The following is a 23,517-nucleotide window of genomic DNA, read 5'->3' as shown; positions in this document are numbered from 1 at the left end:
TTTACTTGACCTGATTAAATACTTCCCAAGCTTATATTTTGTTTCCAAAGTAAAACTGTGATTTTCTTTTAAGAAAACAACACATAGATGCTGTGAAGGGACTCTACGAATACATTAACTTGGGCATTGGCAAATTTGGCAGGAAGGAAGCGGAGTTGACTTTTCGTTTTAAATAATTTTAAATGCATAGAGAACCATTATCTTTACTTTCTTTCGTGTCTTAAATTACACCTAGTTTAAACTTTGAAATTATCAGACCAACCTTAATTAAAGTGAAATATTATTTTTAAGTGGTTGGTTTGCTTTCCATATAAAGTGAGAATAAAATGACAAAAGTGTCGTGTTTTGCTTCAGTAGTTAGTGTTACACTGTTATTCGGGTGGTTGATTTGCTTTCCATATAAAATGAGAATAAAGTGACAACAACAAGACAAATAATATATTTTTTTTTTGTTTTTTTGAAAGTACAAGACAAAGAATGTTATTGGAACAATAGTGTGTGGCAATTTTATAAATATTTAATACCAATAAATAAATAAATAAAAGGGGAAATACACAGGTATATATTACCAAAAAAAAAAATTATTAATGGGGCAATTGCTTCTAAAAATAGTAAATTTGGGTATAAAAAGTAAAAAACTTAATGTTGGAATTAGTTTACCAAGCCTGTACCCTAGTGGTATTATCTATTCTCCTTTCAAATGAAAAATATAGCTTTGTAGTTTTTCCAATAGTATTATTGTGTTGTAAGGATCCATTTTAATTAATATTTTTTATTATTTTTTAAGTAATACTTTTGGTACACTGATTAGCTAAGATTAATTGTTAATCTCAAGAAGTGAGGAGGACATTATGGGTATGGAACAAGAGTAAATAATGGTGTTTTATGTACTACATTAAATGATTTGCCTAACTCAACCAAAGTGAAAGTAAAATCTAAAATTTCATCATTTTGTTATTTGTGTAGCCAATAGGCTACTCATGTATACGTTAATAAATTATGTTAGATGTGATAGAATCAATACCAAAACCACTTATATCAATGAATATATATATATATATATATCAGGAGAATTCATATCATAATGTGTGATGTTCTGCCCTCAAATTAGTAACATGAATAGAAATGTAGTCAATTATAACAAAGGGCCATGAAGATTTATCCTATTTTGAACTGCCAACCTTTTTTTTTTTTTTTCATCCTCGCACTTTAACTTGGGCAGGTGAAACAACTACTAAATTTGATTGTATATAAATATAACGATGAGTAGGTCATTTGATTTGAAAACCCTAGGTGAGCGTACAAAATGAGACAAAGAGCATTAATACAATAGAGTGGATGACAAGTAAAACAAACTATGCCAAACCCTGTGATTTAACTCGCACTTTAATTTTGAAATAACATTTTATATGGTTTAATTTGTTGTAACTTGTTTATTCAAAATTCAACAGATCGCTCAACCAAAAACAGAGCAAATTTAAAGTTTGAAGTTGTGCACAATAAATAAACATATATAAGAAAGACGTAAGGAGGACTATTGGTCGTTATAGTAATTTAATTGATTTTGGTAATGGATTTTGATATATATATATATATATATATGAACTTGGTAGGCAGTGGTCTTTGTTGTGTGACGTGAGTTATGGGCTTGCTTTGCTATGAGAAAGCGAAAGCACGTTGTGTTACAATTTGAGTGAATGTGCAGATGAACCGGCGCACCAATCACGGGAAAATGAAAGGTTGCTTTGTGACTCGGGCACACCGCCTGCACCCGTGATTATATTCAAATTCAACCAAGTGTTAGGCTTGCCTAACTTGCTATTTCTTTTCTTCTTCTTTTTTTTCTTTTTTTTTTTTTATCTTCTTTTTTTATTTTTTTCATGATCAATAGGACCATTCTTAGATTTGCATTCAAGCATTCTATTGCTTTATGTTACCTCATTTATTTTGTTTTTACTGATTTGACTATTTCAACTAATAATTCTTGTGTATACAAAATATATATATATATATGGTGATGGAGTCAAAAATTTGCTTTAGCGGACTTACTTTAAAGTTTATATGGAAAAAAATTTAAAACAAAACAATAAGTACAAAAAATTGGGATTAAAAACCTCTCTTTCCATATATATATTTTCGAAACGAGAACTCTCTCTCTTTCTCTCAAGTCTCAACCATTGGATTCAAATGAAATTAGAGATTTCTTTCAATCCAATATAAGTGTTCTCCCATGAAAATACTCCTTAGTGACTTTTTTGTAAGAAGATTGCCTAATCAAATGATTCTTAAATATCTTCCTCTTTTTTTTTAGATTGATCTGGTGTTGTTTCAGTAACTAAGGGGTTACTTGGTTTGTCACTCAGAAAACAAAAAATTGTTAGTAGATAATTATAAAAGACTGTCATCTGAAAATAGATATTTATATTACTAATTTTTCAAAAACAGAATCAAAACTATTTTTTTTAGTAACAAACCAAACAATCCCTAAATAAAACACACTCATGTAACCCATTGAGGACTCGAATCCTCAAGGGCTTAGAAATGGGTGGTGTTACGTTTTTTTCTCCAAATTTTCCACGACTTAAATTCAAGTTCATGATTTTTTTTCCACTAACCTGATTTGAGACACTGATTTAATAAATTTATCCACCTTTTAGTGCAACCCATATAATGCTGACTCACTTAACTTAAAACCATGCTCGCTGGTTCTTTCACATCCTCTGATCAAGCCCATGTTGCCCGACCCACTAAACTTTAATTTGAAAGGCCATTTTTACCAACACGTTTGGCCCAAGTCTATGTTAGTAGATTTAACACAGTTCAAGTTTAAGACTATGATTGTCAAACCAACTAAGTTCGTTATTCCAGACTACGTTGTTAGATTTATGATCTTTAATTTAAGAAGAGAATATTAGATCCACTCAAAACCCACCCAAGTATCTGTTGTAGTCTTGTAGACTTTGATTCAATCGTGGTCCAATTTATTGACTATTGTTGAATTAAGTCCATAACTCTTATGTTGCGTTTGGGAGTACCAATTTAACTATCTGAATTTGAAATTAGAACAAATTTAGTTCGATTCCAATTCTAAAATGCGAAATCGATACTATCAATCATAACTTTAGAGTTTATGCCTACAACCTGCAAAATAATACCCAAAGCCCAACCCATAGGTCCACATTAATTCGACCGGGCCGATATACCGTGGGTATAATATTGTTATTTCTTTTGTTGCTTTCCTTCCCATTTGAGATTTGGGCCTAAAATAGAACAACCCAGTACTGAAAAAAACCCAAATCAACAAAAGTGTTACTAGTACTTAATTTAATACACGAGAAAATTTTCTGTCATTGAAAAAAAAATTCCAGGACATTTTAGTACTTTTATCTGAAGCATTATCATTACGTTGGGGACGTGGCGAATTTTCTAGGCAACACGTAGTTAATTGAACGTACCGCAGAATTTCTAATTGCAGAAGAATTAGGCACCATATTAACCATGCTCTATTTCGTATTCCTTGCCTCAGTCTCCCCCCAAGTGCCACGAACCGTCTCCCTCCCCCCTCTTTCTCTGAGTGTATATATATACACACATCTATTTCTATATATATACTAGTATATCTCTCTCTAAAACGCTACCCTTTTCTCTTTCTTTCCTCAGTTATAAATCTCTAAGCCTGGTTAGGGTTTCGCGGAGGATCACATTCACTACGGTTCTAGGTAATGGCTGGAAAAACTGTAGTTTCAGACGACGAAGGTAAAAACCCTATATCTCTCCTCTACGTCTACTTTCTCTCTCTAGGAATAGGTTTTTTTCACAGATTTTTGTCGCAACATTCACTGTATCTTAAAGCAATCTATTGTAGATGAGGTTGAAGTCGAGGAGGATGAGAGAGAACCTGAAGACGCAATTGATGTCGAGGATCGGGGCGACGAGGAGGACGACGAGGAAGACGGTACAAGCTTCGATTGTGCTTTAATTTAGTCCTTTGTAGTTTTGACATATGCGGCTGTGGCAAATTAGGTTTATGTTTAGGGTTTTGTAGGGGTAGTAAGATTCGATTAGGGTTTTTTATTTTTGTTTATTTTTTGCTTGCACGGTGTTTGTTTCAAGAGTAGACAAAAATTATAACAATTTATTTCGGAGTTGAATGAATGATTTCTTATTGAAAGAAACTGACACATTTCGATATATCTGGGTTGGTTTTACGGATGAGTTTCTCAAGATGTTCTTGGGTGGGGCTTATATATTCTGGATAGAGATTAATTTGTTTTTCCTGTGATTGTTTTCTCAATTGATGTTTTAGCTTACGTGCTTATTGTCTGATTTACGGTCTGGTTATCAGAAGATGGTCAGGATGAATATGAGAAAGATGGATTTATAGTAGACGATGCTGATGAAGATCAGGATGAGGAAGAAGAAGAGGAGAGAGCGGACAGTGATGAGGAGAGGCAAAAGAAGAAGAAAAGGAAGAAAAGGTAAATTTCCTTTTATGGTCCCTTATCTTTTCATACTTACCCAAAAAAAATATGGTTCCTTATCTTATCATGCAACTTCCTGCCGTTGGTTACTCTTCTTCCACCATTTTTTCAGAGAATCTGAGAAGAATTATGTTCTTGATGAGGATGACTATGAGCTTCTTCAGGATAACAACATAACGGGCTTTCATCGCCCTAAATTTGTGAGCTTATTGTTATCTCTCTCTATGTGTGTGTGTGTTTTTCCTCTCAAGCGGCATTGTTTTGTTGCTCTTTTGTTCCCCTTTTTTATATCTTAAAGTTTTTCTCTCCTTGAAAATTGGTAGGAGAGCAAAAAGTTCAAGCGGCTGAAAAAAGCTCAGAGGGACACAGAGGAAGAGCGCTCTAGGTTCTCTGATGATGAGGAGTTCGATGGAAGTGGAAAGAGTGGACGAACTGCTGAGGAGAAGCTCAAGCGCAGCTTATTTGGTGATGATGAGGGTATATTTCATCAAACTTATTTTATACCCTTGTTATTTTACCGATTCTTGTTATTATATGCTATTGGAAAACCATTCGATGTTTCAGGTGCTCCGCTTGAGGATATTGCTGAAGAGGAGGAGCAACCAGAAGAGGAGGATGGGGACATTGGTGAAGAGGATGAAATGGCCGATTTTATTGTGGACGAAGAAGAAGTAGATGAACATGGGGCTCCTGTGAGGTAGTTTTGCATCTTGAATATGTTCTAACATATGAGTGTATTTAACTCAATTTTTTTTTATTTTATAATTTATCTATTTATAAATTTGTCATGCAGACGGAGGAAACTGAACAAAAAGAAGTCTAGGCAGGCACCAGGGGTATCATCATCTGCGCTACAAGAAGCTCATGACATATTTGGTGATGTTGATGAACTTCTTAGACTCCGCAAGCAAGGGTTAGCAAAGATGAGCAGGCACAATGATTCAGGTGAATTTAGGGAAAGAAGGATTGAAGATGAGTTTGAACCAATCATTCTTTCTGAGAAGTACATGACAGAGAAGGATGACACAATTCGGGAGATAGATATTCCAGAAAGAATGCAGGTTGTGTCATGGGGCTTGAAATATTATACTTTTATACTAGCATATAAGTTAGGAGCCTTCATTTTATTATCTCATCTTTCTTTGTAGATATCCGAAGAAAGTACTGGTTCTCCGCCAACGGATGAACTGATTATAGAAGAGGAAAGTAACTGGATATATAATCAGCTTGTAAGTGGCACAGTACCTCTTTTTGGCAAGAGAGATATGGGGACAACTGAAGGAGAGCGTGAGCTGTCAATAAACAAGGATGACCTTATGAGATTTTTGGACTTCATGCATGTTCAGAAGTTGGATGTAAGCACGGGGTCTTCAACTTTACTAAACTTCTATTTATTAGATCATATCTCCATGTTAATATCACCACACTTTTTTTTTAGGTCCCCTTTATTGCCATGTATCGGAAGGAGGAATGCCTGAGCCTATTTAAGGACCCAGAGGAACTTGAGCCTGATGTTGAGAGTCAGAACAAATCTGACCAAAAACCTACCATACGGTGGCATAAGGTAATCAGGCTTGTTACTGAACTTTTGTACTTCATGCCTAGATTGAATTACTTGCATCCTGAAGGTATGTATAGTGATAATTAAGGGGGAGTGTGCTTTTTGTAGGTTCTTTGGGCAATCCAAGACTTGGACAGAAAGTGGTTGCTGCTGCAAAAGCGAAAGAGTGCTCTTCAGTCATATTACAATAAGCGATTTGAAGAAGAGTCACGTAGAGTATATGATGAAACACGTCTATCTTTGAATCAACAACTTTTCGAATCAATAACCAAGTCACTCAAGGCTGCTGAGTCAGAAAGAGAGGTTGATGATGTTGACTCAAAGTTTAACCTGCATTTCCCACCGGGTGAGGTTGGTGCGGATGAAGGACAATATAAGAGGCCCAAGAGGAAATCACAGTATAGTATTTGCAGTAAGGCTGGGCTATGGGAAGTTGCAAGCAAGTTTGGTTATAGTTCTGAGCAATTTGGATTGCTGATATCCCTCGAAAAGATGGTACATTTGTTTTGACATGTGACGGCTTTTGTTTTGAAAAAAATGAGATTGCTCATACTTCTATTTTTTTTTTTTTTCCCTTTTTTAATCATAGAGAATGGATGAACTGGAGGATGCCAAGGAGACACCAGAAGAGATGGCTTCAAATTTTACATGTGCAATGTTTGAAACACCTCAAGCCGTGCTTAAAGGTGCCAGGCACATGGTATGCTAATATTCCTTTGTAGTGAATGCTCATGCGAGCATGATGTTTGCTATATCATGCTTGGTTATGGGGTCATGTTTCATGTCAATTTCTTGCAAATTTTTTCAGGCAGCGGTTGAGATTAGTTGTGAACCTTGCGTTAGGAAGCATGTTCGAAGCATCTTTATGGACAATGCTGTTGTGTCAACAAGTCCTACATCTGATGGAAATGTGGCTATAGATTCTTTTCATCAGTTTGCAGCGGTGAAGTGGTTAAAGGACAAGCCACTGACAAGATTTGAGGATGCACAGTGGCTTCTTATCCAAAAGGCTGAAGAAGAGAAGCTCCTTCAAGTTACTATTAAGCTGCCAGAGAGTGTTCTAGATAAATTAATAACCGACTCTAATGATTATTATCTCAGTGACGGCGTGAGTAAATCTGCTCAATTGTGGAATGAGCAAAGGAAGCTGATACTGCAGGATGCTTTTTTTGGTTTTCTTCTTCCTTCAATGGAGAAGGAAGCCAGATCCTTGTTGACCAGTAGAGCGAAAAATTGGTTACTTCTGGAATACGGGAAGCTCTTGTATGACAAAGTATCTGCTGCGCCATACCAGAGGAAGGAAACTGATATTAGCTCTGATGATGAAGCTGCACCAAGGGTAATGGCTTGCTGCTGGGGACCTGGGAAGCCTGCAACTACTTTTGTGATGTTGGATTCATCTGGAGAAGTGCTGGATGTGTTGTATGCTGGGTCCCTTAGTCTTCGATCTCAAAATGTTAATGACCAGCAACGCAAGAAACGTGATCAGCAAAGCGTTCTTAAGTTCATGACTGAATTCCAACCGCAAGTTGTTGTTCTAGGAGCTGTGAACTTGTCTTGTACTCGACTGAAGGACGATATTTATGAGGTGAATTTCCATGTTATCCAGAGTAGACACAGAAAATTTTAAACTAGGTGCAACTCTTATATAGCGCACACATACACACACGTATATAGCTTCTGTCTTGGTGTAGTTGGGCCTTAGTTGCAGGGATTTTTATAGCAAGTTAGCAACCTTAGCCTGTGCTTTAGATCCATGATCTTGTACTTAGAATTTGAAATTTTGTTAGTCTTTGATATCTTGCAAAAGACTTGAAAGTCTTTCACAATTGCATCTTGATCTAACACCATACAGGTTTGAGTTATCAGGAAACCCAGATACTATAGTGTTTTGTGATTTAATAATAGAATAAATGGCATTCAACTTGCAAAGCATGTAAGCTTTAGGGAAATAAATGGTAAACTTTAGGGAAATAAACGGTAATTGCCTTCCTGCGCAAAGATTTGAATTTAAATAAGTGATATTCTTTTTAAAACTATTCTCTATACAAAACCAACTTGTCTTATAATAATAATTTTGATTGCCAATATTCAAGTCATATTGTAATATCGTGGGTGACGGTGTCATGTGATAGTGGCCCTTGTAACATGATAGGTTTCTCAGACATTGGTTAGCCCACAAGATTCTGCCAACCTGGATCTGTATGGGGTGCCAAGTGCCTCAATTATTTTAAGGCTAGATTAGACTGGCCTCCCTATCACACACTCCCTTGTAGTTCTTTACGATTGACTGGTCGTCTTTCATATTGCTGTCTACCTTACTTAACTTACCCGATTTCTTTTGAGCTCAACTAATATATAGGGAGCCAATCGCTTACCCTCTTTGCTTCTTGTCCTCTTACTATCTATAGATCCTACTTGCCCTATATATGAGCCATAAAAATAGGGTAGATTAGACTGTTCTCCCTATCACACCCTCCCGTCCAGTGCTGTTAACAAAGTATGTAATTTTAGTATTTTTCTCTGAAGCCTGGATGTAAATCCACATTACTTACCAATGATAATAATGTATTAACATGCATTACAAGGGAAAAATTGGTAATCATACATTTCAAATTGCTGACATCAGGAAAAATAGTTGTTGACCATTAGCAGAGGGTACTATGTCAAAATAATGTTTTGGACATAACTTGTGTGTAATTATAATAGACCTCATGGGAGCTCAATGTGATTTACCCTTGTGTTAAAAACCTAAATTAAGATTGCAATTTTACGGAAGGGGCACTTTAAGAATGAGGTCTCTGTCCTTGCTAGTTGAAAACTGAGAGACTGAATTATAGATGTTTGCTCAGTTGGTAGATCTCAACCATATGTTATTGTTGATCATGGGACGAAATTACATATTGAACTTTTGGTTTTAATTTATTTTTTAAAATTAATTTATTTTGGTTCTTTCTTTTTCCCTTATCAGATAATTTTCAAGATGGTGGAGGACAATCCTAGAGATGTTGGTCATGAAATGGATGGTTTGAGCATTTTGTACGGTGATGAATCTCTCCCTCATCTGTATGAGAATTCTCGCATTTCATCTGACCAGCTGCCCGGGCAGTCAGGTAAATGAAAGTGTCCTCGATCTTTCAATGCTTGATAAACTCGTTATAGTTGTTTTCATATTCACCTGTGTTTTTAGGTATTGTTAAGCGGGCTGTGGCTCTTGGACGCCATCTTCAAAATCCATTGGCTATGGTTGCAACACTATGTGGACCAGGGAGGGAGATATTATCTTGGAAACTTAGTTCTTTGGAGAGCTTTCTTACTCCCGATGAGAAGTACGGGATGGTTGAACAGGTTATGGTGGATGTTACTAACCAAGTGGGTCTTGACATTAATTTGGCTGCGAGCCATGAATGGTTGTTTGGTCCTTTACAGTTTATTTCTGGGCTTGGACCAAGAAAGGCAGCATCTCTACAGAGGTCCCTAGTCAGAGCTGGAGCAATCTATACTCGTAAAGATTTGTTGACAGCACATGGGCTTGGTAAAAAGGTGTTTGTTAATGCAGTTGGATTCTTGCGTGTGCGGCGGAGTGGCTTGGCTGCTAGCAGCAGTCAATTCATCGATTTATTGGATGATACAAGGATACATCCAGAATCTTATGGTCTTGCACAGGAATTAGCCAAAGATTTATATAATGCAGACGTTCAGGACGATGCAAATGACGATGACGATGTGTTGGAGATGGCAATAGAACACGTCAGAGAGAAACCTAATTTATTAAAAACTCTTGAGGTTCATGAATATGCTAAAACTAAGCATAGGGAGAATAAAATAGAAACACTTGACAATATAAGATTGGAGTTGATTCAGGGCTTTCAGGATTGGCGTAGACAATATGCAGAACCTAGTCAGGACGAGGAATTTTATATGATTTCTGGGGAGACAGAGGATACGCTTGCTGAAGGAAGAATTGTGCAAGCAACGGTTCGCAGGGTGCAACCTCAAAGAGCAATTTGTGGGCTTGAATCTGGGTTGACTGGTATGCTTAGTAGGGAAGACTATACCGATGATTGGCGGGATATTTCTGATTTGACTGAGAAGTTGCACGAAGGTGATATTTTAACTTGCAGGATCAAATCGATTCAAAAGAATAGGTACCAGGCCTTTCTAACTTGTAGAGAAACTGAGATGAGGAACAATCGTTTGAGTAATCGAGACACAGATCCCTATTACTTTGAAGACCGGAGCAGTTTACAGAGTGAGCAAGAAAAAGCTCGTAAAGGGAAGGAGCTTGCGAAGAAGCATTTCAAGCCAAGGATGATTGTTCATCCTCGCTTTCAAAATATAACAGCAGATGAAGCCATGGAGGTATTTTTTTCTATAAATAATTGATTCTATATTTGTAATCATTGTGCAGGTGTCAAATGAATAACTGAAACTTAATACTATTGTAATTATCTGCAAAAAAATAGTCTGATACAATCATCTTTTACTTGAAATGAACTTCACTAATAGAAAAACACAACTTGGAGGAACCCTACACAAACAAACAAAGGATTGATTGAAAGCACGAATGTCATACAGGACATTGACAACTGTTTTTAACTTAAAACTACGAGGACTTTCAAGATTTTAGTTTATATGTAAACCAAAAGATTCATCATTTTCATCATCATCATATGTAAGATTGATTGCTATAAAGTTTTTATTTGATTTAGACTTCAGATCTAGATAATTAGGCCTGCTACACGATATTTCTTTTGGATTGGGGGATGTAGTGTAAGATTTTAAATGTATGTCCGCTTTCTTGGTTTTTCACAAATGTCTTGCCTGATGCTTTGTTTTCTTTGTGTTGAATAGTTCCTGTCTGACAAGGATCCAGGTGAAAGTATTGTCCGTCCTAGTTCTCGCGGCCCCTCTTTTTTGACTTTAACTCTCAAAGTTTATGATGGGGTATATGCGCACAAAGACATAGTTGAAGGTGGAAAGGAACACAAGGACATCACAAGCTTGCTTCGTATTGGGAAAACACTGAAAATAGGAGAGGACACATTTGAGGATTTGGATGAGGTTAGTGTCTTTAATCATCTATTTTTGGAGTATTGTTCTTTTTTCTTGGTTCTAGATTTAAACTTCACATTCTCTGAGGATCACTTGAAGTTTTGAACCATCATGTAGGACCTCAATATATTGGGATTGGATATCATTTCTAATTGTCGATTTGCATTGTATTTCTATATTAATTGGTACTGGATGAATTTTCTGAATTATTATAGCTAATGACTACTACAGTTTTTTCACTGTTTCGCAGAAATGTAAAACATGTTGTGGTTATGTTCGGTTTGGATCAAACTATGTGAATATAACAGTAATTATACCTTGTGGTGAATAATAGCCATTTTCTAATAACGCACAATGAAAAGTTGTTCCTTTCAAACCTCTTTATTCCTTTTCTCATGTCAGAGGACTGAGGGTTTATAATGAAAGCTAAGACATGTACGATGATAATTTTAATCTTCTTCTTTTTTCTTTTTTTTTTTTTCTGTTTATATATATATATATATATATATATATATATATATATATATGCATGTATGTATGTATGTACATAAGAGACATGCTCATATTGCAATTGAACTATGTGCCTTTACCTTGGCTATTGGTGTTATTCTGATATAAGTAGTTATGTGGCCAAGGGAAATGAGTGAGGTTTACTTACTTTTGGCTATCATGCTGAGTGGAAGTCAGAATATGTTCCAGTGGAATCTCAGTTACATGTTTGAGTCTGATAATCATGTTACCTGTAAAAAGTAGTAAAATTGACCTTTCCATTTGTTGAGATTTATTATTGCGGCAAAGGGAAATGAGTGAGCTTTAATTACTTTCTGTTGTCCTGCTAATCATGTTGCGTGTGACTAGTGTTTTCGAGAGGGGCACTATATGGTGATTTATAAGCTTCAATTTGCTTACAAAATTTAGTGTCTTCATGTCTGATAACATCTTTTCTTTTTCTCAGATGATAATGGAAGACTGTTTTCATTTAACTTGACCATAATCCGCAAAGTTGATATAACCACTTAGTTTCTTTTATCAAAAGATAATGGAAAGAATGTTTTCATTGAACTTGACTGTACTTCACAAAGTTGATATTACAACTTATTAGTTGTGAGAGAACTTGATGTTACCGACCATAATTTTCTGAGAGATTCCTGATTATCATGTTCTGAGGTGAGTTCTCAGTTCATGTACACCTACAAATGTTACTATTGTCGTGCTTGATTATTTTTTTTCGTCACTTTTTTTCAAGAGGTCATGTAAAAAACTGTTCCCATTCTCTTACACCAAAGAGAAGACACAAAGACAACAACCAAGCCTTTTCCCAATTACTTGGGGTCAGCTACATGAATCCTATGTTTCCATTCTGCTCTATTTAAGGCCACAAAATAAAATAAAATAAAATAAATAAAAAGGAGGAAGAGGAAGAGGAAGAGGAAGAGGAAGAGGAAGAGGAAGAAGAAGAAGAAGAAGAAGACGAAGGAGAAGCTGTCCTCATTTAACTTGACCATACTTTCAGAAGTCAGTTTAACAACTTCGTAGTTGGTCAAAATAATCTAATTAATTAAGCACGTCTTGAATGTCTTCTAAAGGTACGGTGGTACAATATTGGGTTTTTTTCGAGGGGGTTTATGCTTGCTGAATGAAGGATATTTCATTGTTTTAGAAGTGCCAACCATTTTATTGAATTATTTGTAAATTACAAATTATGAATGGGTAACTTTGCCTCATACTTGCATATGGCTACTGCATTAGTCTAGCAACTGTTGTTTTGGGGATGAGCATTGTGCCCTTTGATTTCATTCTATGACTTCGATTCAGCACATATGGATGTGAAACTGATAGATCATTATTTTCTGCCTTCACAACAGGTCATTGACAGGTATGTTGATCCGTTAGTAGCTCATTTGAAGGTAATGTTGAGCTACCGAAAGTTCAAAAAAGGAACTAAAGCAGAAGTTGATGAGCTTCTAAAAATTGAGAAATCAGAGAATCCAATGAGGATTGTCTATTGTTTCGGTATATCCCACGAACATCCTGGAACATTCATTTTGACTTATATACGGAGTACGAATCCACATCACGAGTATGTTGGTCTATACCCCAAAGGATTCAAGTTCAGAAAAAGGATGTTTGAGGACATCGATAGGCTTGTAGCTTATTTCCAGAGACATATTGATGATCCACAACATGACACAGCGCCATCAATCCGGTCAGTTGCTGCCATGGTTCCAATGCGAAGCCCTGCAATGGGGGGCTCTTCTGGCAGCTGGGGTGGTTCAGCCACAAACGACAGTGGTGGGTGGAGGGGTCAATCTATGGACCGAGAAAGAACTTCTACGCCAGGTTCTAGAACAGGTACTTCTGAACAATTTTTATGTCCCAATTGTTGATGCACTTCTGGATATGAAAAACAAATTGTTTCCCATCTAATAACTCTGGGTTAGTGTTTAAATTTCTGGATTTGATTTAAGATGTGGGATGCTTTGAGATGGCTTAGGTTAGGATAATTTGAGTTTGCACGATTTTGACTATGAATTAGATGCTTCATATCAACTGTAGACTCTCTCCCTCTCTAAGGGCAAATTTCCAAAAACCCTCGAACGATGTGTTTGTAAATAACACCCTTAAACTTAATGGGACTATTACAAAAGTTTTAAATTACAATACTTTCCTAGATTATACAATTTTAAATTACAATACTATCCTCTATAAATTACAATATTATAGATAGTGATGGTTATAATTGTAAAAACAATTTAAAACTTTCTCTTCCCTTTTCTCCTAACTAGCAGAGTAAATTGTGAGCTTATTCTCTTATCTTCCATCCAACAGAACAAAAAGAGGGAAGGTCACAATCTCTTCTCTAGCTGAAAGTCTACAATACCCGAGGTTTTCAGCAGTTGGATGTGGTGGTGGGACCCACTTGATGGATGATCCAACGGCTGAAATGCCCCGGGGGTACTGTAGACTTTCTCTTTCTCCAGGGATGTCTCATCCATCCCTTCTTCTCTCCCTTCCATCCGAATTTTTTCTTCCCTACGAAACGAAGCATAAAAGATTGCAAATAACACCTTCTCGTTACTTGGCCATTAGTGGTGTGATAAAATTACATATCTGCCTTGCTAAATATAAAAAAAGAATATTGAGTTAAAAATTAAATTTGAAATTACAGGTTACTTTAGACTGGATAAAATATAAATTCGGTGATTGGAAAAAACCAATGAAATGGTAAATTATAATAAACGTCGGCAGGAAGGTAGCATCCATAATACCTTACCTGGAAGTAGGATGCTTGCTGTTTATTCATGGGTTTATTTTCTCATTTATTCATTGGTAAAATTTGGTTCAACAAGGTCTATATATTGGTTTTTAATTCCTCACTTTTATTTCTTGCCACTCATGGCATACTTCGTTCCAAAATCCAGTAGGAGGGCTGAACTGATTTGTAGGTGATTGGAAGTTGTGGTGGTAGCCGTGTTGTGAGAAAATTACATGTGCATTTGATTCATTTGGGGCCTTTGAGCTCACTTGGTCTTTTGTATATGCTCTTCTGTACAGGCTAAACTTGGAGTTCTTTGGAGTAGTTTGGTGACATGTGGTATTTGACCTTTATTCTTTTCGGGTTTGCAGGAAGAGGCGATTACAGAAATGGTGGTGGGCGGGATGGACAACCACCTAGGCCGTATGGTGGGCGTGGACGTGGCAGAGGCTCATACAACAGTGGCAGAGGAAATAGTAGTAATGACAGGAATGATTCAGACTATGGTTCTCAGAAGTGGGGTGCCAAAGATGGTGACGATGGGTGGGGCAGTTTTCCGGGTGCCAAAGTTCAAAATTCACCAGGCAGGGAAGCATTTCCTGGTGGTTGGGGTGGCAGTGGCAGTGGCGGTGCAGGTTGGGGTGGGGATAGCAATGATGGTGGTGGCAGTGGTTGGAGCAAGAGTGGCGGTGGCGGTGGCGGTGGCGGTGGCGGTGGCAGCGCCAGCGCCGGTGGCTGGGGTGGTGGCAGCAGCGGTGGTGGTGGGGGGCAGGGAAGTGGTGGTGCTGGTTCGGGTGATGCTGGTACGGACATTGGAAGTTCTGGCTGGGGTGGTAACAAGAGAAGCTCACAGCACCAAGCTGGTGGTAATGGTGGAAGTGGGGGTGGTGGATGGTGATTCTGGGTAATTTCGCTTTTTTGCAAAGAGCCCATGTTTGATATAATTTTTGGAATTGTGGGTTGACGAGAGCATGAACGTTTCCCTATATTGCCTTGGTTCAATTTTAGTTTAGTTTTAGTTGGGCTAATGTATGTAGTCTACATATCCATAATATGTAACGGAACAAATATGGGACGCATTAATGTCTTCAGAAGTATGCCTCTCTTGTCTCTTATCTCACTAACTCAACTGGGTGGACCAAGTGGTGAATGACTTTATTTAGATTCAATTATTTAAGAAACTACACTTTGCATATATATATATATATATAGTTTTAACAACATTCATAAATTTGAATTTAATTTTCTGTTCTCGTCTTGTTGGATAAACGAAAGATAGAGAAAAATAGGGAGTTACAACCATCACTAGCTTCCCGGTAGGGAAAATTAATTTTACCTGAATGAATAATATGAATAAAGAAAGTCTTATCTATAAACAAGAAAAACAAGGTGTGGCTGTCTCTGTATATTAAAAGACTAGTTCTAAATTAAAAAGCAGAATAAAGTAAAGCTAGACAAAACTATGTGATAAATGATTAGTTTAAAATGAAAAAAATTGTTAAAATAATCGAGCATAAGTCATTTCAGGAGATTAATATTAAATTGTCCAGAGAAGGTAGAAGAGATGCTACTAATTCAGTCTTATCTATTGCCAGAGAATAAGAGCTGCAGATAATCAAGCAAGCCATGTGAATCTTTTGCTAATGGAAATTGTCTAACATGACTTGAGTAGCTTGAGGAAGAAAATTTCATTTGGAAAGAGAGTGCTGCTATTGTCTCATAGTCGAGTCGGGTCACTAATACCAGGAACACCCAAACTGAAAAACAGCAAATTACAATTTCCCAATGCATTTAAAAAGTCGAGTCGGGTCACTAATACCATGAACACCCAAACTGAAAAACAGCAAATTACAATTTCCCAATGCATTTAAAATAAATTAGTCTTCCTTATGTTCATGTTTCCAGATCAGATTTCCAAATCAATTAAGCGAAATTTCTGGAGGGACACAGAGCAAAACCAGACCAAGAGCATGAGCATTGAAACCTTGAGAAGCACAGTGGCAGGCAAAATGCTAAAATACAGACCACGAAAATTTAAAAAACAGCTGATTTACATTGAAGGAACAATAAACAGGTTAACCCACGAAGACTATCTTACAACTTTGGAGAAACAGGTTCCAGTCCGGAAGACTACAGGATCTCAAAATACTTACTGCACCAGAATTTGCTTCATTGAATGGAGTTCCCGAGCTGTGGTCACAAAGAAAGAGAACATAAAACAAGCCATGCTGAAACAGACCAACCTGACTATTCGAAAGGCCAGGCAGAATAATCCCTACTGCTACTATCTTCATGTGTTGTAGCCGAGCTGCTTCCAGCTGTTTCATGACGGCGCGAGTTGGAACTGGAGGAGCGGAAAGGCCATAAAATAGACCATGGATTTCGCCTTCCCTGATTCTCACTCCTGTTCTCCCTTCCACTGGCATTCCTACTAAACCTGTTGCTTCTACTTTGGCCCCTTGAGCTTCGACTGCCACGCCCATCAGCAGATTGTTGTGGTGGCAATTCCTGGCGACAAACAGGGCAAGAATTGTGTTGAACTAGCCATGGGACAATACAATCTGAGTGGTACAAGTGATTACATGGCATTTTCCTTGCTTGAGACCCCAACTCAAATTTTTCTTTACAAACAGGGCAGTGAGAATCAGAACGAATATGCTTCTGCAATATTTTAACCGTTGGCATCGCATCAATTGATGATTTGGGTGCTGGGAGAGGACCCTGTCGATCATTACGAGTTAGCTCTTCTATAAATTCTTCCAGTCCAGGACCCACAAAATAATCACCACCATTTCCTCGCCTAAATCCAAGAGCCTGGTTAAAGAATTCCACAAACTCACCACTATCAGCCGTCCGATAAGGCATTTGGCCACTGAAAATCAATCTAGGACCATGCTCACCATTGTTAGTTCTTGAATCTGATCTTCCTCTGATATCAAAATTATTGTTTCTTCCTGCCATTAGTTGACTCACAAAAGTTGAGAAAGCATCCATAGATCCAGTCCTCTGCTCGTAGTCTTCAACATTGTCCAGCCCAAAAAAATCTAGGGAACGGTTCATGGTCAACATATCCTCAAGATCTTGAACAAATCCTCCACGACAATAGGTGCAAGCTCCATTACGCCCTCGAAGTCTAACTGGTTGCCTGCAGTGGTAACACCAATGGGTGCTTCTTCCACTCGACATCCTTACTCTCCCTTTCTTCCTCTAGGCCCAAATCTCATATGAGGAACTCGTACCTTTAACAACTACCTCAGCATAATGGCTAACAATTCAAGAAACATACTAAACCCATCAATATATTACATATAACAATACATACATACATATATATCTATAAAGTAAATCTTATCATCAGACCCACGATTTAATGATTTTTATAATAAGTGAAATCTTCAATTTAAAAAGGAATCCAAAACCTAAGAAGTATATACATTTCTAAGAAGGTGATATGTATGTCTCGAGCACCAACACTTTATGAATACTCTTTGGACACGTGTCTGACACTTTAGGAATGAGTCCATAATTTTAAAATAAATTTCATCATTTCAGCACTTAGCTTTAGACACTTGGCTGGCACATTCCAGCCACTCCCCAACACAACTGCTATATAAAACAAACACATCTAAGAGTTTTGATAAAATATGAATACATTTCAAAGTATATAACAGAATTTTGTTTTAAGAAAATTGTCATGGTCGCCACAAGTTGAGCATGAAATGCTACTTTTTCATACAAGACCCAAAAAATAAAAAAATAAAAAATAAGCATAATGATGAAGTATGATAATAGTAAAATATATACTACAATATTATTATTTGTGATATTTATTTGGCTTCGCCTTCTAGATTATGTAGAAAATTAATCAAAATTCTATAATTGTCTTATTAATAGATGTTTAAATTTATATATGGCCGTGGCATTATTTTTGCATCTAACTTTTTAGGATTTGATGTGTAGGTGTGTTGTGTTGTAATATCTGTGTCTGTGTTACTTAGTCTGAATTTAAAACATTCATTCATCCCATAAATTCTATACCTTCAAACAAATGCAAAGAACATAAAACCCTATAATCAGTTAGTTATTATCTGCCAGATGATAATGCATTTGAAAGCCACCAAACAAATTTACTAAAAATTAATGAAAACAAACACTCTGAACTCACTAAGAAACCCAAAGAAAAAGAGATTTTTATAAAATTCATTTCTCTAGCCTCAAGAACTCGATTTTCTTGGGAAATTGATTACAACCCATAAAAATGGATCAACAGAGGAATTTAAAAAAAAAAAAAAAATGGAACAATTCAGGGTGAACTACACGAGTTTATTGCACTAAAGGCCTACATCTACTTTAAAAAAAAAAAAAAAATTCCAAAACTGCAAAAGCCATTTCAAAATTCAGAAAGCAATGCTACAACATCTTATATATCAATGATCCATAGAACTCTACACGTAGAAGTAAGATCTAATACAACATTCAACAAAGACACAATTTTAGCACATGAGGAAATATAAATATAAAAATGAAAATCGTTAAAATCTAAAATTGATAAAATTCAACAGATATACTTAGATATTACACATGTCGAAACAAATCGAGAAAATGCCGTAAGAAATGAACAAATTATTGGAAACACAACAGACCAGTAAGTCTTACCTTTAAGAGAGAGAAAGTGGAAATAGTAGATCCCATGGCTACAATGGAGAGAGAGAGAGAGGGGACCCTAGATTGGTGTTGGAGACTTTAACTGAGACGAAGATAGTCCAAACTGGCATCTCTTAAAATACACGAGGTGCGTACTGTCTCCGTCTTGTTCCCTTTTTTTGGATTTATGGGCTGTTTATTTATGGGCTTCCAATACCGGCCCATTTCTAAAATTTTGTTCCTAGACATTCTCATTTATGATTCATGTATTCATTATACTGCATTAATAAAAGCTTTTGGGCTTCCAATACCAGCCCACGTCTAAAATTATGTCCTATACAGCAAATTCCCCATCCCTACTGGGTCCCGCTCCGTTTAGGGCGGGTTTGGGGACTCTTTTATTCAAACGAGGATGAGGATGGGGTAATTTTTGAAAACTCGACGGGGGCAGGGATAGGGTAAACCTGCCCAATCCCGTTTAGGGTGTACATTTTCTAAAATACCCTTATATATTATGATATATTACTAAATTATATTAAGTATATATATATATATATATATATATATATATATATATATATATACTTCTAAAAATAAGAAAAATTATGTGTTAAAAAAATTATAGTGTATATTAAACGGGAATGGGGAATGTAGGGCGGGGGCAGGGATTGAAGTGAAATTTTAAACGGAGATGAGGGCGGGGATGGGAATGGGAATGGGAATGGGGAATGAGATCCCCTCCCCGCCCCACCGCATTGCCATCCCTTCCATCATATATCATGTGTTTTCAATAAAAAAAATTTTTGGTTTCTCCATAGGTAAATTTTTTTAATACACTTAAATCTTGTTTCAACATATTTTTTCTAGATTTCAAATACCAAAAATTCTACCAAACATCTTCTCTCACGCTCAATTTAACATTAAGGCTCCAATGTTTCTGACTTACAATACTTTTCAGAAAATATTTTCTTTTGTTTGGTAAAATATTTTTTTATTTATATTTTTTTGGTGATGGACAAAAATTTAGGTCGAGATAGCATATCGGATGAGGCATGTAAAATAACTTGTCAAAAATTGATGAATAAATTATTTTTGTTAAATTTTAATATTTTTTTTCTTTGTAAATATTTTAAGACAACCAAATATTAAAAAATAAGAATAAAATATTAGAAAATTTTGTATTGTAAGGGTATTTAATGGCCACCTAGCTACAGTTTACCTATTTTATTGTTGGGAATAATATGTTGGAATTTTTATTTTTATCATTAAGGAGGGGTTTTTTTTGGCAATTAGCCCTTCTGAAACAAAAAAAAGAAAAAAAAGAAAAAAAGAAAAAAAAAAGTGACAGCATAAAGAAAAAGGAATACTAATGATTTATAATAAATAATAAAAATCAAGAAATGGGAAAGAAAAAAAAAAAATACTATTTTTTGAAAATCACTCAGGTTCCAAAACAGTGTCCATACTTCTATTCCTGGGTAATTAAAAAAACAACACACTAATTTTTGTAATTCACTCTCCTCAGGTTCCAAATACCACAAATACTCTTCCCCTCACAGTTTGATTTTGTAAGTGGGGGATCGATCAGATTTATTACCATAGACTCTCTCAAGTTGTAATAAATCTGATCAATCTAAACCTTTAAGTAAAGCAGGAAACAAATGCTTAAGATATGAAAAGATAGGATGTAAGTGATGTTCTCGTCGAAGCCGGGATGTAAGTGATGGATGAGTGAAATTGCGTTGGCCTTGCTTTAAGAAACAATGGCTGTGTATTAAATCAATGGAAGAACACATTTCTTTCATCTGTGGCAGACAAAGAGACAAACAAATTTGCTTATACCCAAAATAACTTCGTCTTCATTGCTTCTGGCCTGGATACTTGGTAATATACAAATTCACTTTTTAATGGATTTTATCAATATGGGTTTGATCATCGGCATTGGTGCTAGGACGGAGGTGTGTCAAGCAGAGACATTAGATAGAGAATAAACTGTGCCAAACGGAGATTGTATTAAAAAATTGTTTTATGTCATTTAATGGTAAAAACAATTTAATTTAACCTTTATCTGTTGGGTCAAATAAAAATAAATAAAACCCTTATCTCTTGGGTGTGTTGTCACATTTCCATTGGTTCAGATTTTATTAGCCACGTCAGCAACTTAAAGAAGTTAAAATTTAAAATTACGTTCCTTTATGGGAAGGGGTCAAATGGTCTTTTGATTTTTCAAATGAGGCCGTGAGGTATACTGTAACAAAAAATAGTTCAGGGGATTTTTTTTTTTTTATTTTTTGTGTGCGCGCGTGGGGTTAAGGGGGGTTTCTTGCAATACCCTAATAGTTTAGGTTTTTTTTTTTTTTTTTTTGTAAAAGAAAAAAAGAAAAGCAAATATGATATAGTCATGAAGTCTTGATAAAAGGGTAATTTTAGTAATGCTGCTACTGTTTGTAGGGATGACTGTTGTAATCGCACTTGGTATAGTTTCTTGTTTGTTTTGCAGAGACATCATGAATTCAAGCTTCAAAGAGATTAGATGTTATATTGTGTCTTGTTTTGATGCATTTAATTCTATTTCTTTTGGTTTGTTACAAAATTGCCTGAAGAATTACCAAGATCCCAAGATGATGAACCGGGCAATTGCACTGGTTGTAGATTTTTGTTGTCATTTATTCTAGCCAATTTAACTTGTTAGAGCTTGGGCCAATATATATATATATATATATATATATATTGCTGAGTGTAGTTTGGAAGTAAACATGTCAATCCTACTTTCATGGGGAAGATCCGAAAAAAGATTTTACATACTAAATCATGAATTTAGTAAGTGCTTGTATTCTTCCTTTTTTTTTTCTTTTTTTTTTTGTTTTAGTAGTAAATATAATATAATGTTTAAAATGTATTATACGATTTTATATGGGATTTTCCCTTTTAAAGATGTATTCATGAATAGTTGTCTCCTTTAGTCCTACTGACAGGCCTGCATCCCATCTAATAGAAGGTCTATTGCACTTAAGGAAATTACGGCATTCAATATGAATGAGAAATTTAGGTAATTCAATATTAGGCAAGTTTCCATTCATGAAACTTGAAAATTATTAAAGTAGGATTCTCTTCTCCTATAACTCCATGGTTTGATGCCTGTTTACTTGGGGATGTCCTGGTGACGAATAGTGATTTCTTAATGGGGAATGTATAGTATCACTGTTAGCGGGATAGCCCATTTTTTTATAATCTTGTAACAAGCACAACCATATATAAATAGCACCCCATTGTTTGGGACGCCGGGTTGTGTTCCGGACGATAAAAATAAAATAAAATTTAATATTATTAGTTTCCCCTCCCAAAATGAGTATTTCAGGCACCACCCCAATTGAATTAGTAAAGCTACTCATCTATTCAACTAACCTTTTGTTCCTTTCTTTCTGTTAGGTTATGGAGAATATAGCCTTTGGGGCATTTTAGCGAGTAAGTAGATGATCGGTCATTTTTCAATTTTAAAGAACCCATATTATAAAAACATTTTCCTGAAGACAGTACAAAAGTTCTTGAAAAACAGCTCTAAAAAGCCAACTGTCAATACACAGGTTAAAATTTATTTATTAAAATTTTAATTCCTCATCTGGCATTCCTAGTGTTTCTCTTGCATAAACAGGTAGTGCACTTAATGTCCTTTCTTGTTGTTTAAATTATACTCCATGGATTATCGATTCTGGAGCCTCTGATCATATGACCAACCTTTCCAATCTTTTTAGCATTTACTCACTATGTTCTGGCCTTGAAAAAATTAGAATTGCAGATGGTAATTTCTCACTTATTACAGGAAAAAGGTTTGATAAAATTATCCGAGAATATAGATCTTAAATCTGTTCTCCATGTCCCTAAACTAGCCTGTAACCTTTTGTTTGTGAGTAAACTAACCAAATAATCTAATTGTCGTGTAATTTTCTGTGATTCTTACTGTGAATTTCAGGACTGGAGCTCGGGGAAGAAGATTGACAGTGCTAAGATAATAGATGGACTTTACTACTTTGATGTGGACTTCTCCAGTAATAAAAAGGCTCAGGGCCTTAGTAGTGTTAGTTCTAACTTTGTTTACAAACAAATAATGTTTTGGCATTTAAGACTAGGACTTCCTATCTTTCCATATCTTAAACATTTGTTTCCTGCTTTACTTAAAGGTTTAGATTGTTCATCGTTCTATTGTGAGAATTGTTGCTTATTTAAGAGTCATCGTACTACTTATTTGCTAAAACCTTATACTTCTTCAAAATCATTTTATTTAATACATAGTGATGTTTGGGGACCTTCAAGAGTCACTACTATCTGTAGAAAAAAATGTGTTGGGTTTATTTGATGAATGAAAAGTCTGAGGTTGAAAGATTTTAAAGAATTTTTACATAATGGTTGAACTTAGTTTCAAGCAAAAATTAGCATTTTTCACACCGATAATGGAACCGAGTATTTTAATAAAATTTTGGGGAGTTTTTTGAAAGAAAAAGGTATCCATCATCAGTCTACAT

General features: G+C 35.8%; 2 protein-coding genes across 2 annotated transcripts; one reads left to right on the top strand and one right to left on the bottom strand.

Annotated features, from left to right (window-relative positions):
* Nucleotides 1-3,512: 3,512 nt before the first annotated feature.
* LOC132313498 (transcription elongation factor SPT6 homolog) lies at nt 3,513-15,468 on the top strand. The gene is made up of 17 exons (XM_059812288.1): nt 3,513-3,756; nt 3,866-3,955; nt 4,346-4,478; nt 4,594-4,681; nt 4,805-4,958; nt 5,046-5,178; nt 5,275-5,542; nt 5,630-5,836; nt 5,920-6,045; nt 6,151-6,537; nt 6,632-6,742; nt 6,851-7,630; nt 9,014-9,155; nt 9,233-10,404; nt 10,897-11,106; nt 12,963-13,449; nt 14,725-15,468. The coding sequence occupies exons 1-17, from the start codon at nt 3,723-3,725 to the stop codon at nt 15,249-15,251; spliced, it is 5,049 nt and encodes a 1,682-aa protein (XP_059668271.1). The 5' UTR covers nt 3,513-3,722; the 3' UTR covers nt 15,252-15,468.
* A 719-nt stretch (nt 15,469-16,187) lies between these two features.
* LOC132313499 (probable E3 ubiquitin-protein ligase RHC1A) lies at nt 16,188-19,133 on the bottom strand. Its single transcript, XM_059812289.1, has 2 exons — nt 19,010-19,133; nt 16,188-17,618 (listed from the first exon to the last, which is right to left on the bottom strand). The coding sequence occupies exon 2, from the start codon at nt 17,537-17,539 to the stop codon at nt 16,601-16,603; it is 939 nt and encodes a 312-aa protein (XP_059668272.1). The 5' UTR covers nt 17,540-17,618; nt 19,010-19,133; the 3' UTR covers nt 16,188-16,600.
* Between the last annotated feature and the right edge of the window lie 4,384 nt (nt 19,134-23,517).

This window comes from Cornus florida, unplaced genomic scaffold, assembly GCF_030987335.1.
Source record: "Cornus florida cultivar Cherokee Brave unplaced genomic scaffold, ASM3098733v1 CherokeeBrave_3.0.0_Hap2_Chr06, whole genome shotgun sequence".
NCBI lineage: Eukaryota > Viridiplantae > Streptophyta > Magnoliopsida > Cornales > Cornaceae > Cornus > Cornus florida.
Note: the sequence above shows the minus strand (reverse complement) of the source record. Positions and strands in the feature narration are given on the sequence as shown.